The sequence below is a fragment of the Anas acuta genome, chromosome Z (genome assembly GCF_963932015.1).
Source record: "Anas acuta chromosome Z, bAnaAcu1.1, whole genome shotgun sequence".
In the NCBI taxonomy this organism is placed as follows: domain Eukaryota; kingdom Metazoa; phylum Chordata; class Aves; order Anseriformes; family Anatidae; genus Anas; species Anas acuta.
The window spans coordinates 56,093,847-56,107,940 of record NC_089017.1 but is presented as its reverse complement, the minus strand read 5'-3'; the positions used below and the strand labels follow the sequence as shown (position 1 = coordinate 56,107,940).

Genomic DNA, 14,094 nt, shown 5'->3' with positions numbered 1-14,094 from the left:
ATGAGCTGAAAAAGTAAAAAGAGAATTCTTTTTAAAAGGGCTTTTATAGAAGTTGAGTAAAAGGCCTTTAACTGTTTGAATGGGCAAATCAAATAAGATGGATAAGCCTTAGCTGCATTAGGTTATAAGAGCAGTTATTTAATTTAATTTGGCTTAGCTGCTTGCTTACATGACTGGATGCAGGTCAGAGGCAAGGGAAACAACTGATTTCTTAGAGTGTAGGGTATGGGTATTTTTATTTTTAAATCTGGTCATATGGTCACTTCAATCTGCACATTTAACAACTGCTAGAAAACATTCATTTTAATAATACAAATAAGTCTTTCACATCAAGTTCCTTATTACATTCAGGATAACTAGAGGTTCATTTTGGAAGTGTGAAGTAATGGCTGAAATATTTTTATTGTTTTTGGTGCACTGCATTTCATTTGTTTGATTATGAGCAATATTAATCATCGTTGATGGCAGGGGTTGGTGTCTCCTTGGTCTCAGGAATAAAAATAGTTGACAAGAATTTGACCTTTCTTTCTTGTAAAAGAATCAGCAGATAGAGAGAGCTCCCAATTCTAGTTCTACAGGGTTTATTTTCAAGAGTTCACGTAAAACATCTGTGTAGCCAAAGGGCTTTTTTAATTAAGAAGAATGGCCATTAAAATTCCATGGCTATTTAAATTTACCATTTGTGAATCAAACTGAAATATTAATAAGGGTGCAGATGCAGACACACAAAATAATATAGACCTTATTAACATGTAGGGTTGTTTGAGCTTGTAAAAACAGAATAATAATAAGAAAACAACAACAACAACAACAACAACAACAAAAAACAGAGACTCACCACTTACCAGGAATTCCCACTAGGTATCTTGCACATTAAATAATTCGATTAGTAAAAAATTAGAAATTGTCCAGAAGCCATTGTGTGTTTGAAACGTGATTCGGATACTGCACTAGGACAATCTGTGTATATGTTGTGTTTCTGAGCCGTAAGTTCTCAAACAATTCATAATAGAAAAGGTGAAACAACATGAAAGAGGGATTGTGGTCTGGGTTGAATGTCATGGGCTTATTAAGTGCTATACAAACTTGAATTTCCAATGCAATATTCACAATACCTACATTACACCCTAACAAGACTACTCTTTTTATAGGCTTTTCTTCATTTTGGAGTGATAATGATCCTGCTGCCTTCAAAGGAAGCAGGAAAAAACCTTTCACAGAAAAATGCTTCCATTCAGATACTTGACCTGCATCATATTTCTGAATATTCTTTCATTGGGAGTTAACTCAGATAATTGCCGTGAGGTTATCCCAGTGTTGTAACACTTCGTAAGCAGGTGGAAAATAAATAATGTTATGATGAGAATACCTAAAAGCATTTACTTGAGGAATGATTGTGTTTAGTTATTTTCCTTTGTACTTTTTTTCTTTTTCTTCATGGGATGCCATATTTGAAGCTACCAGTATTTTACAGCAGGGGCTTCCTCATTGGTGTTGTTGTGGGGTAGAAGGAAGAGGAGGAGGGAGAGATGGTGGAGATAATAGAGTTAAACACCCAGACCTGGCCGCAGGAGGCACAGTTCCTAGAGAATGGAGAAGTGAAGGTGACTTCTTATTTAACCATTCACCTCCCACACAGCTCCACGGATTAGTATTTCTTAGTGCTGGTGAGGTTTTATATGATGTTTGGTGATTCTGTGAGACCTACGGCTGCATCCTGAACAGCTGTATTTCCATGATCAGATGGGTTAGTGGTGTGCACAATGCCCTGCTGTAGCGGGAGTCCTGGGTTTGGGGAGTGACCTTGAGGCTTTGCTTCCTCAGGCAAACTGAAGCTTGTAAGCATGACAAAGCCTCCCTGGAGAAGCTGGCATTTTTCAGGGAGCTTTCACATCCCCCCCTGCCTGATTATTCAGTCACAGAAGAGGATGCCTATCTTCCCAGCCCCAGGGTGAATACAGAGTTTGCAGCTGCTAATTTGTGAGCAGAGGGTTGCAGGGAAGGAGGAATCAATTAAAAACTGAGGGGTGAAAACGGCTATTAAAAGCCACTGCATACCAAGCTACTGCATTAGGGAGTTAAAAACAATGCGGACTAGTGTGAGAAGGAGAAAGAAACACAAGAAACAGGGAAAACAGGAAGGGAGAAGGAGGCATGGGAGACGTGAAAGCCTGAGAAAATGAAATAATACGTTGTAATAAATATGAGCACATGATGCTACAAAAAACTCTGAGTGCTAATAAAAATCAGACTGCAAGCTACTTCTGGCTGTCGCTGTTGCCATCATGAGGACCTGGGTAGTCAGAACAGGCAGTGGGTTGGTCCGGCAAGGATGGGAATTGTCTGGGTTTGGCTGTGAAGTGCTTCCTGGGCAGCCATCCCTCCTTGAAGCCCAGGAGGGTTATGGACTAGTTTGTATTAGTCCCATTAGGGAATCATAAGTGTAAAGTTGTTTCTCACCATTTTGTCTCTCTCTGGTATTTATAAAACATTAAACTATTTTCTTCCAGTACATCTACACCTGCACAACCTATATAATAATAATGATAAAAATAACCATCTCTAAGTAATCTGCTAAATTTACACCAACTGTGAAATGCTGAAATAAAGATGTCTCTGAACATTATTCTCAAAGTTGGGAAATTAGCCAAACATAGTACTGGTGAAATAAAAAAAAAAAAAAAAAAAAAAAATAATAATAATAATAATAATGGTGGAACTGTTAGTTACAGTGTACAGTTTGGAATTACTGCTGATACGGCTCTGTCACTGGGCAGTGGGTAGCCAATTTAGCAGATGCTGAAAGGCAGAACTCTACTCTCCTTCTTGATCTTCATTGGAATCTGGAGCATTTCACTCCAAAAGCATTTTTGACTATGACAGGCTTTTTTATTTAAAGAAAAGGAAAAAAAAACCAACACGTTATAATCTGATGATGTAAGACTTAATCAATGAGAAACTGTGACTTCAGTGGGAGCATTTATGCATGTTGAATTCATTTAGACATTGAATCTCTCACATCTCAGATGGTGTAGGACAGTCTAGCTGTCTGGACTGCATTTATCTATTTCCAGTGGATGGGTTATCTGATTGCTCCGTGCAAATCCAGGCCCTGCCAATGTGCAAAAGTGCTTATTTAACCTGTTATGCTGTGTGGTTTTGGTGGATTACAGGTTTAACTTCAGCAGCAGTGTGGGTTTCACACTAATCCTGTGATGAAATAGAATAAGAAAAATAAAGAGAAAGGGTATCCCACTTGAAGGCAGTATTTTCTGCATTTCCGTGGAAAATATGAGGCATGCCATCCAGTCTTGCTTTGCTACATCTCCATGTCTGCAACACAGAAATTACAGTTTTGGCTAAGTAATTTGCCCATGGATGAAATACTTGCTAAAATATATTTGAGGGGAGGGAGGCAGGAAGAGTAGTTGTTGTTGTTATTATTATGTATTTATTTTTGTCCCAGACAACATGACATTAGATAAACTGAGTAGAAACATTACTTGCAAATGACCAGAAAGCAAGGACTGCACTGTGACTGCAACAGAGCAACAGGTCCTCTTTACTGTTACTCAGTGGGGATGATGGCCAGGGATCGATCACTGCTGTGTCAGTCTTTCCTCCTCCTGCCCACAAAAGGCTCTGTGGGCCACAGGATATTTCTCAGAGCCTTTTACAAAAGTGTTGTTCCAGAACAGGCTGTCTTCAGGTGGGTAAGGGGATAGTGGTAGCTGGGCACTGCTTTGAGTTGCAAAGAGAAACTCTTCTGTCATTTATATTTTATGCATATTCTTGCTGAAGGCTTGTGGAACGGGACATTAAAAGAATTTACTTTTCAATTAGAATGAAGCAATGAAATTTAATGCATTTTCTGAGGTAAGCATCCTTAAAATAGAAGTCACTGGTGGACTACACTTACCGTTATTTTTGCATAGGCTGTGCTTTTAAAATTGGTTATGGAACAGTGATATGTCAGATGACAGTTTTCACAGTTTTGTCTTTCTCTGTTGGTATTTGTAGGAGAAGCCCAGATGTACAAGCTAAAGAAGAACTCTGGAAACATATTCAGTGAGTATAGTCCTCACAGAGTCTTGAGTAGCTGCTGCAGTGCCTCACATGTAGTTAATCACATCCCTCGCACCGTGCCTACAAGGCATTACATTCAGATTTGGTTGTGTGCCACAATACATTATACAGGTGTAAATGTCTTGTAGTAGAGTATCTTCTACATGTGCAGACCACTGAATGCAGATGACCATTACATGCTGATGAATTATAAGGAAAAATACAGTATTTGAGATCTGGGGCTTCCAAAATGTACTTGTTTGTACTACACTTCTAGGATGAGGCCTTCTGTTCTATTACACCTAAAACTACCACTTGGGAAGATAAACTACTCCAAAGTATATATGACATTCAGAATACACAATATTCATATGTATTGTGAAGCTACAAGATCAGATTGCAGGGAGGTGAGAGGAAGGTGGAACAGGATGTGACATGCAGTTGAAGTTGAAGTTGAAGTGATGAAGGTGAAGTTAGACACATTTCTTACTAAGTTTCCTATTTTGATGTCAAGATAGCTTCAGGGCTGACAATAGCTTGTTTCAGTAAATCTTTCTAGCCCAATGTAATAATAATAAAAAGAATGATTTTGCAGTTGGAATTACTGTTACTTTTTTTTTTTTTTACTTTGCCTAATGCTTTCTAGGAAGGAACTTGTGGATCCATCTGGTCTGTCTGAGGAGCAATTGAAAGAAATTCCATACACTAAAATAGAGTGAGTTTATGTCAGGATTTTTCTTTTTGAATATACTGCTTTTTACCATGAACTTTGTTATACTGAAATGCGAGTGGGCTTGCATGTAATCCCAAGGTTTTATTTACCCCAAATGTCTTTTTAGGATGGGTTGGGTGAGAGTACTTCTTATTTTTAAAACCTAGTATTTTCTCTTTCCCAATTATGAAAAAAAGTCATCTTAATCTCTCTCTCTTTGTTACACACTCATGAACCTGCCATATGCCTGTATATTCAGTATATCCCCCTATGCTGCCCATCAGTCTGTTCTATATGTTATGCACTACAGAATCAGGGAGAACTGAATGCAAATAAGCAAGTCCATTTTTTTTCTTAAACTTCTGCTTTCATTTAAAATTTTTGTTCTGGCCATCTAAAGCACTGTTTGACCTGTTCTACCCCTCTTCCCTTGCTTATCGTGGGTAGCTGCCAGGGCATATCCATTTCCTTAAGAACAGACATCTATTTCACTGTGATAATTGCCCATTTGGGATGGCATGTCTTAATGCAAGCAGCTGCCTGTGACAGAAATGGGATCACACTTTGCATTATAATGTGCTTCCACAACGCTACTAAACAGAAAGGGCTGATGTTAAAGCTGCATATATTAATGCATTCTGTATTAAATGGTTTCATTCTTACATATGGGCATGCCAGTTTGTGACCTTTGAACTTTTAAAGTGCAAAGCACAGACTCAAAAGAAAAGCATTAGCCATTTAAATTCAGCCCGTGCAAAAAGCTGCCTATTATACTGTATGAAAAAAAAAATGGGAGCATCTCTCAGTCTGCAGTTGCATTTATGTTTTTATGCGGAAGGTCTGATTTATTAAGCTACTGTCATAAATTTTGTGTCTCTCGTAGGACTCAAGGCGACCCAATACGCATTAGGCATTCGCATTCCCCTCGAAGTTACCGTCAGTATCGGCGGTCCCAGTGCTCTGATGGTGAAAGATCTGTTCTGTCAGAAGTGAAGTACGTGAATGGGTTTATTAGCAATGTAATGTTTTAAACTGGCCCAGAAGTTATTCAGAGCTCATGGTTAGATTAGAAATGGAGTACATCAGATTGTTTGCTGCCGTAGAATTCAGGCAACTCTGTAAAGAGTAGGTCTTCAGACCTAAGTGGCTCAAAGAACTACAACAGCATTTCTGGTGTATTTGGCCACAGAGGCTTGCTTGCTTGACCCATGTGAAAGGGGAAAAACAAGCAAACACAGAAAAATAAGCCTGTGTTGCTCCTAGGTGGTAGGTCATAAAATTTCTGAAGGGAGAAGAGATGAGTTGCTTTCCAAATCCTTAATACATACATCCTTATTAGAGTCAAGATGCCATCTGTAGTCGTATGTTTCACACAAATGTATGAAACACATACATGTTTCCAGTACAGCCCTCTACTGCAACAGGTGGATCAGTCAAAAAAGATTTGTAAAGTAAATACTTATACTCTATATCAAGGGGCTTGAGAAACTAGTACTAGCTAGGTGGCATCCTGAGATATGTGTAGCACATACATGATTTGAGACAGGACTCACCTCCCATGAAGTTCTGCTGTTTTTATAGACCAGGAGGAGAGAGGCCCTGATATAGGGATGGGATAAAAGATGCCCTGAAGAAGCTTCTGCTCACTGAGTATGGATAATGAGATGATAGCTTTTGGATGGCTGAAGTTAGGTGATAGGCTTTCCAGATTTTGCCTATACAACTCTCTGGATCAGTTTAATTATTATTCTTTTGACTGCTTACAGTTTTTTCATTATAGCAATATTCACTTTGCAATATCCTAATTCCAGTGCAAAAAATGATATGGTGCCTCCACTTCCTGTTACACGATCCTCAGATGCTAAAGGCCCCAGCATCCAATTGACTCAACAGGTTAGTTTTGGGTATCCTTTACAATTTTCCTGGTTTTGGAGACAGAAGGGTGTCTAGTGCTTAATTTAAATAAGGTCTTTGTTTTTCAGTGAAAATTAAAACTGACTTGAGATATTCTTTTTTTTAGCAGAAGTGTGACTGGAAATTTTACATTTTACAGTTTGACTACTTTGTTTATATTTCCAAAGATATGGATTTCTGTAATACATGCTCCTCTGGACACCAGCTGCTGCTACTAGAGGACCTTTTCTCAGTTTAAGTTTTCTGCTTCCTTAAGATGATACCCTGTCCTCCACAGGAGAAAATGAAGTCTCACAATTTCTTAAAATATGCAAGTTTGCTTAAGATGTGGTTTTAACGATGGTATTCTATAATTGTTTATCCTCCACTTAGACCTGTTCTTGGTTGCTTAGGCTTGAAGAATTGCTTTTTTGTTTGTTTGTTTGTTTGTTCTTTCTTTGTTTTTTAATGCTGAATAGTTTTTGATACTGGAATCCAAAAAGGAGACTTGTCTTTTTAAATATAATCACTAGCTTTTATCATAAATGACGGTAACATTTCTTAGATTTGATAGTTGTATTAAACTCAAAACTTCAGAAGCAAATGATACTCAAAAAGCACTTGCAGTTCTGTTATACAAGCACACTAAAGGAAAACAAAACATGCATGAGAAAATTCCAGACATATTTTGACCCAGCTTCCAGACTGTTAGAATGGTACATACTGCAGAGGAGTAATTCTCCTCTGAGAATTACTTGCTACTCTACCTGGAAGAGGTTTTTCCAGAAATGCTGTAAGATTCCCATGTACATAGGAGAAGCTTTGTTACTTCAAGACTATGTTTTAGAAACCTGAGTGAACTTGTGTAGGTAGATTCCTAAATTTTCCTTCTTTCTAGACTATTTTTTAAAATTATTATTTAAGTTTGATTTTTATTATCATTGCTGGAAATGGGAGGTCACATATATGCAATAGCTTGCTCAGTAAAAATAGATACGATTTGTAATTCTTAGAACCATAAAATATCCCGAGTTGGAGGGGAACTAGAAGGATCATTGAGTCCAGCTCCTAGCACCACACAGGTCTACCCAGACCTCGTGTCTGAGAGCATTGTTCAAATGCTTCTTCAACTCTGTCAGGCCCTGGGGAGCCTGTCCCAGTGCTCGACCCCCCTCTGGGTGCAGACCCTTTCCCTGTCACCCAGCCTGACCCTCCCCTGTCCCAGCTCCATGCCGTTCCCTCGGGTCCTGTCGCTGTCCCCAGAGAGCAGAGCTCAGCGCCTGCCCCTCCGCTCCCCTCGTGAGGGAGCTGCAGGCCGCCATGAGGCCTCCCCTCAGCCTGCTCTGCTCGGGGCTGAGCAAACCAAGGCACCTCAGCCGCTCCTCATACAGGAAGGGTCTACCCCTCCAGACCCTTTACCATCTTTGTATCCCTCCTTTGGATGCTCTCTAATAGTTTTACATGTATACTGTGGTGTCTGTAACTGCACACAGTGCTCAAGGTAAGGCTGTACCACTGCAGAGTAGAGTAATTGTCCTCTGAAGAGTCTATATTAGTGTTCAGCAAGTTAAATGAGTGTTTACCAACACAAAATTGTTATTTAGAAATCTAAGAAGTGTAATCTCAAATATAAAATGAAAATAATGTGAAATACAAATCTCCTTCCCACACCAATTTTCATGTCTATTCATCTGGCACGCGGCTATGCCCAAACTATAGGCTGATACTTTGTGTAGTGTCAAAACTGCACAGAATATAGTCAGCAACGCATCTTATTTTGTCTTGTAAGCAGTTAGAATAACAAAAGCTAGAACAACAGTAAAACAGCGAATAGTTTTTTTTCACTATAAGGATAGCTAGCACACTACCTGTACCTTGATAGCAATAAACTTCAGGTATTACTGTTTATGATGGAAATTGAAAAAGACAAGTTATCTGTGGTATTTCTGTAGGGATTTGCTCCAGCAGGAAGCAGGAAGTTGGTGTACTTAAGACTAAGCATATTTATGGTCTTTATAGAAATAGGCAACTTTTGTGGTTGAATCATGTTCAAAATCCACATCAGTTTATTTCCATTCTTATTCAGTACTACGTGGCTTAAATTCATTGTCCTGGAAGGAATTAAAGTGACAATGCTCTGTGTCTGCAACCACCTCTCCTTTCCCTTTGCCCCAGAACTCCTGACAACAGTGGCCATTAATTCCTAGTGAATGCTGTTTGCAGTATTTGGCTAAATACCAAATAATTAGTCACGGCATTTCCTGAATAGGGAATATGAATCCAAATAGCACAGAGGGGCAGCAGCTGGGAAGGGAAGGAGGAGGCAAGAGAGGGAAAAAGTTCTGTTTGATCCAATGTAGAGACTTTCCTATCCCTTATGTATATATATGAACTGCCATATCCTTAGTCTAAGGCTGTCATAGCAGCAGTTATCAAAATATGCTATTTAAATTCATCTATACCTTTTAATGGAATATTTTAATTTGTTCCCTTCAGAGACGGAATGGATCTAAAGATAGCCTAATAGAAGAAAAATGTCTTCTATCCACTAACGATGGAAAACCTACGACTAAAACAATAAAAACTGTACAGGTGTCACGCTTCAAGGTAGAGACTTGACTGCTGTAACTGAAGATGGTGAATGGATTTTATTCTTTGGAAAACGAGAATTTTTGTGTATGTGTGTTCAAGGGAAGGAACTGAAGTTGAAGTGGTGGCAATTTCTTCAGGACATTCGGAAATGGAGCCTGCTTGCTGGGAAGGCCAAGCAGTGCCTTTATCACCTACACTGTTCTAGTGATGTGACTGATTGAGGAGAAGCTGTCTGATTAGATAACCAAAAAGAAAAGTCCTCATAAAACAGAATGGTCAGCAGTTACATTTCCAAAAAATGAGCAAAAAAATATCTGCAGCAAAACTGTGTTTATGATCTTCTCTGTAAGTGAATAGCCTTTTTAAAAAAATATATAAAATATTGTTAACTAACATGATCAGGATCAGACGCTTCAAGGGGATCAAAATAGTCATATTTTTGGCCAATTGTGCAATACTGTCTGATTTGGGAAGAATCATCGTTAGAATTCTATCTGGTGATCAACTTGTGCCCTGAAACATGAGCTGCTAGCTCTTACATACTGTATTTCAGCCTAGCACAACAGATGCTGCTGTTGTTAATACTGTTGTCAACACAACCCAGTTTTTTAGCTCAAAAATAATAGAGTCAGTAACACCCTGTAGCAGAGGGTTCCACAGATTATTCAGACTTAATTTCACTCAGCAATTTTAAGTATTCTCAATTAAGAATGTCCTTTTGTGTAGAGGGGCTATTTAACTGAACATTCCATACTGTAAAAATACACCTATCATCTTAATAGTAAACATACTGGGAAAAAAATGGAGGATATGTACTGATTCACTGTATTAAGGATGTTTAGTAACGCACTTAATTACTGGTTAAACAAAACTTGTAGAGTAGGATTTAAGAGGGCTAGCAAATAGCCTTTTTTTTTTTTTTTTTTAACAAACTAGACTAGCAAAGCCTGCCTTAATCTCTTTTCATATGAAATAATCAATGCTAATACCTTCTGTTACTCCTCTCTGAGCCATTTCTACCATAATAAAAATGACAAAGGCAGTATTTCAGGTATGATAATTGCAATTTTTTTCTACGTCAGAATAGGAACAGTAATTTTTAATGATGCTGCACACTGAGCACATTATCTTACATTAAATATCTGAAGTGATGCCTAGCTCTTCTCCTGTCCTGTCACTTTGTACAAATAGCTGAAGCCATTCTTCTGCCTCTCATTTGTCCACAGTCATGGACAGGCTGCCTGGCTTTGCTGACTAAGAAACATGGCCTTTTTGTTTTGAAAGTAACTTTTCCTAGGTGTAAACCCCAAACCGTATAGTTTTTGAAACAGCAGTGGAAATGGCTATAGTGGAGGTTCATGTGCCTTTTTGAATCTGTCCTCCATAAACTCAGCCCCACTATGACCTTTAGTGATGCCATGTCTTCTGCCCCTAGCAACACCATGCCAGGGGATTGCAATCCTGTCAGAAATGCAATATTATTTGAGAAATGGAGTATATAGCACCTGAGTTATGCTTTACATGAGGCATAGCATTTAACTAAGAAAATTGAGAGGTACAACCTTATATAATGTGTTTTATTTTCCACAGTATTTCTAAATTCGTTAATCATATGAGCTGGTCAAAGGGGTGCTATTAGCCAGGGTGGCAGCCATACATGCTGTATGTCGCTATCACAACACAGATTGGTCTGCAGGTTGGGAGATGCTATATTATTCCAGTGAAGGCAGATTTACTTGACATAGGTTTCTTTGAACTCATGCTTTGGACAGTGCTTCTTTTTCAGTGAACAATTCCAAGGAAAGGAAAGCACTTCGAACCCCTCTGTGGTGCAAATGCTGTTTTCATGGATGTTCTGCATTTTCTGAATGTACTACAGATGTCATCTGAGGACATTGTTGGGCTTAGCTTAAAGTATTTGCTCAAGCTGCTTTTAAGTCTGTTAAAAAGTGCTCCAAATTGATTTGAATGGTTTCATTATCACTGTTCCAATTTAAAGTGACTCTTTAGGATCTTCTATGGCTTTTCACAAGCACTGGTTTAAAAAACAAAACAAAAAATGGAAAAAAAAAAAAAGGCAAAAAAAAAAAAAAACACCAAACCAACACTGTGGCAAAGATTGTGGTGATAGAGATTAATCTATGTCATCAGAATCTTTTGCAAGACTTGCTAGACTACTAAAATACAACAAACCACACAAGAACTAGTTATGATGTCTCTTAATCAAAGCCACTCCTTATTGTTCAACAAGGTATTTCAAGCTGGAGTGTTGTACCCTTCCTTGTAGTTTGTTGCTTTCTAAATCATTACTGTTATTGGGGATTTCTTACTCAGGCACAGGCACATAGAGCTACTTTAGGAGTATTTGCATTGTTATTATTGAGCATTGTCTGTACATAGTGTCCGTATCTTGCCAATCTTCAAATTTTATTGATCAGGAAGAAAACTACTTGTAAGGTTTACATCCAACCCAATGTTTTCTGTATGTTGTCATCTGCCTGGAAGCTTTTGTGTGTTATTGCTGGATACCATCAGCCATATCTATGGCATTTTATTTATCCCACCACATGAGAAAATAGGCTTGTACCTAGTCTGCTATTGATAGTTTTCAATTCTCAATTCACGAAAGTTGTTTTCTAACCAAGCCAACTTTTTTTGCATTTAAATGAGAAACTTACAGAAACAGTCTTGAATTTCGAGTTAGCAGTCTTATTCCCAATGAGACTGTGTAGGAAGCAGTTTTTAACATGTCTAGTGATCAGTCTGGAGTACTTCAACACAGTTTTGTCTCAACATAAGACCAATCTTGGCTTATCAAGACTAATCTTGACCTGTTAGTGTCAGTGCTGGAACAAAGCAAAATTTGGACATCATTGTCAGCTAATAGAAAAAAAAAAGAAAGTTCTTACGTATACGTGTGCCTCCTTTCCCTTTGGGCTTCTTTTCCTTTGTCATTTGAGGAAAGATACCTGTATTTGTGAGCTCATAAGTCTTGTGTGAGACCTACAAGAAATCAACCAACAAAAGCACTTACTTTTGGCACAGCTGTGCTTTGTAGCCTTAAAACATGCATGCAGCATCTGTAGTGGCTGGCCATTTACAACTCTGAGCTACACCTGCTGTCCACAGTCCTACCTTCCCCTAGCTTTCCTGTGGCCTTCACTACCTAGAGGCAGTTTTGTTCCCAGCCCTGGAGTTCGGATGGTTCACCAGTCAAAATAGTTGGACCTGCTGATGAGTTGGGCAGAAGAGAGGAGAGATGTAACCACATCAAGCAAAGTTTACTCTGGGGTTGGATGTCATGCAGACCTGTCCTAAAACAGACAAATGCCTTCTATTTGAGACATTCTCATCCTAATTCTGCTTCTAGTCAGCTGAAATGGTGTCAGGCCAACAATTTTAACTTTGTGCCTCTACATTTACCTCTTCTGAAACTTCTGAAATTGCTATAAATAGGTAAGTTATGGAATTCTCTCTCTTCCTAGTTAGCAACACCAATAACATATACATCTTTGTAAAGCACGTGTTTTATACAGTAAAGAGGGTTTGCTATTCATACCAAAAAAAGCATATTTGTGTATCCCAGACTGGTCCCCCTGGTTGTTATCTGGTTCCTTTCATTAGGAGCTAGCCTTGACCTGCTGTTTTCTGCACTGCACTTGTCAATATTCCTAACGATGCAACTCATACTCTGAAAAAGCTCATTGTATTGAAGTCGTTGGCTGAAAAAATTACTACCATTTAAGTTGCCAAATCAACCATCTTTACACATGTGAATAGTAAATTGAATATACAGCAAATTTTCTTTTGGGAAAGCCTGTTTAATTCAAAGCTCTCTAGAAAGATGTTTTAAAACAACATACAAAAATGTATCAATGATGTGATTCATATGCTCAATGTATGTTAAGTATTCATGAAGCAACTGTGTGCTTTATTTTAAAATGAGTTTGATAGATGGCTGTGTCAATACTTGTGTCCAGGTTATTTAAAAAAGTCAAGTAAAACTTGAATTTTTAGGTCAAACCATGGTTGCCTATGTGTCTTATTTACATTACACAAAGGAGAAAAACCTTAGAAACATGGATTCATTTGACAGCACCATCTGGTAAAAACAGGTGTAGTACCAATTAAAATCCACTTGAGAATACAGCTTCTCCAGATTAGTTATTTTTTCTGTTACCAGGAAGTTGTCAGCACTGAATTTTGTACTTCCAATACATATCCATATTGCAGCTCCCTTTCTTATCTAAAAATCATCAGAAAGCACCAACAGGCTATACTAGCTGTCAAACCAAACACAGATACAGAGCTAGTATGACAAATGGTCTTTCGCCCCTTTACACGCTCATTTTAATTTCTCTCCTGTATTTGTCTCCCTTTGTAAGAGGAAAACCACTACTCTCCCAGCCAGTCAGTTTATATGACATACCTACTTGCCATAATGTTAATATCTCAAAAATAGCTAGCATTATTTATTATTTCCTAACATCAGAATGTAGTAGACTTCCTTCTTATAAGTTTATTACAAATAAGCCTCTTTGCCACGTGAAAGACATTCAATATTTACATTCAAGAATATGACTAGTCACCCACTGATTCAAATGGTTTTCACTCAAATGATCTAGCCCTAATGAAACTGGATACAGTATATAAAAATTGGGTTAAAAAGGAATTTGGAACATGTCAATTTTCTTTCTGTGCACACCTTTCAAAAGTCCTGATTCTCAGCTTTAATTGCAGAATGGTTTGGGTTGGAAGGGACCTTCAAGACCACCCAGTTCCAACACCCCTGCCATGGGCAGGACACCTCCCAGTAGACCAGGTTGCCCAAA

At 38.4% G+C, this 14,094-nt stretch overlaps 1 protein-coding gene across 2 annotated transcripts in view; it reads left to right on the top strand.

The window, feature by feature from the left end:
- EPB41L4A (erythrocyte membrane protein band 4.1 like 4A) overlaps positions 1-13,285 on the top strand; it is a 133,820-nt gene extending 120,535 nt beyond the window's left edge. For both annotated transcript variants that reach the window (XM_068666761.1, XM_068666762.1), the window contains 5 exons: positions 4,021-4,068; positions 4,712-4,780; positions 5,661-5,771; positions 6,589-6,670; positions 9,167-13,285. In XM_068666761.1, coding sequence (XP_068522862.1) covers positions 4,021-4,068; positions 4,712-4,780; positions 5,661-5,771; positions 6,589-6,670; positions 9,167-9,289 — 433 coding nt within the window. In that variant the 3' untranslated portion in view covers positions 9,290-13,285. The remainder of the gene's footprint in view (positions 1-4,020; positions 4,069-4,711; positions 4,781-5,660; positions 5,772-6,588; positions 6,671-9,166) is intronic.
- Positions 13,286-14,094: the final 809 nt, after the last annotated feature.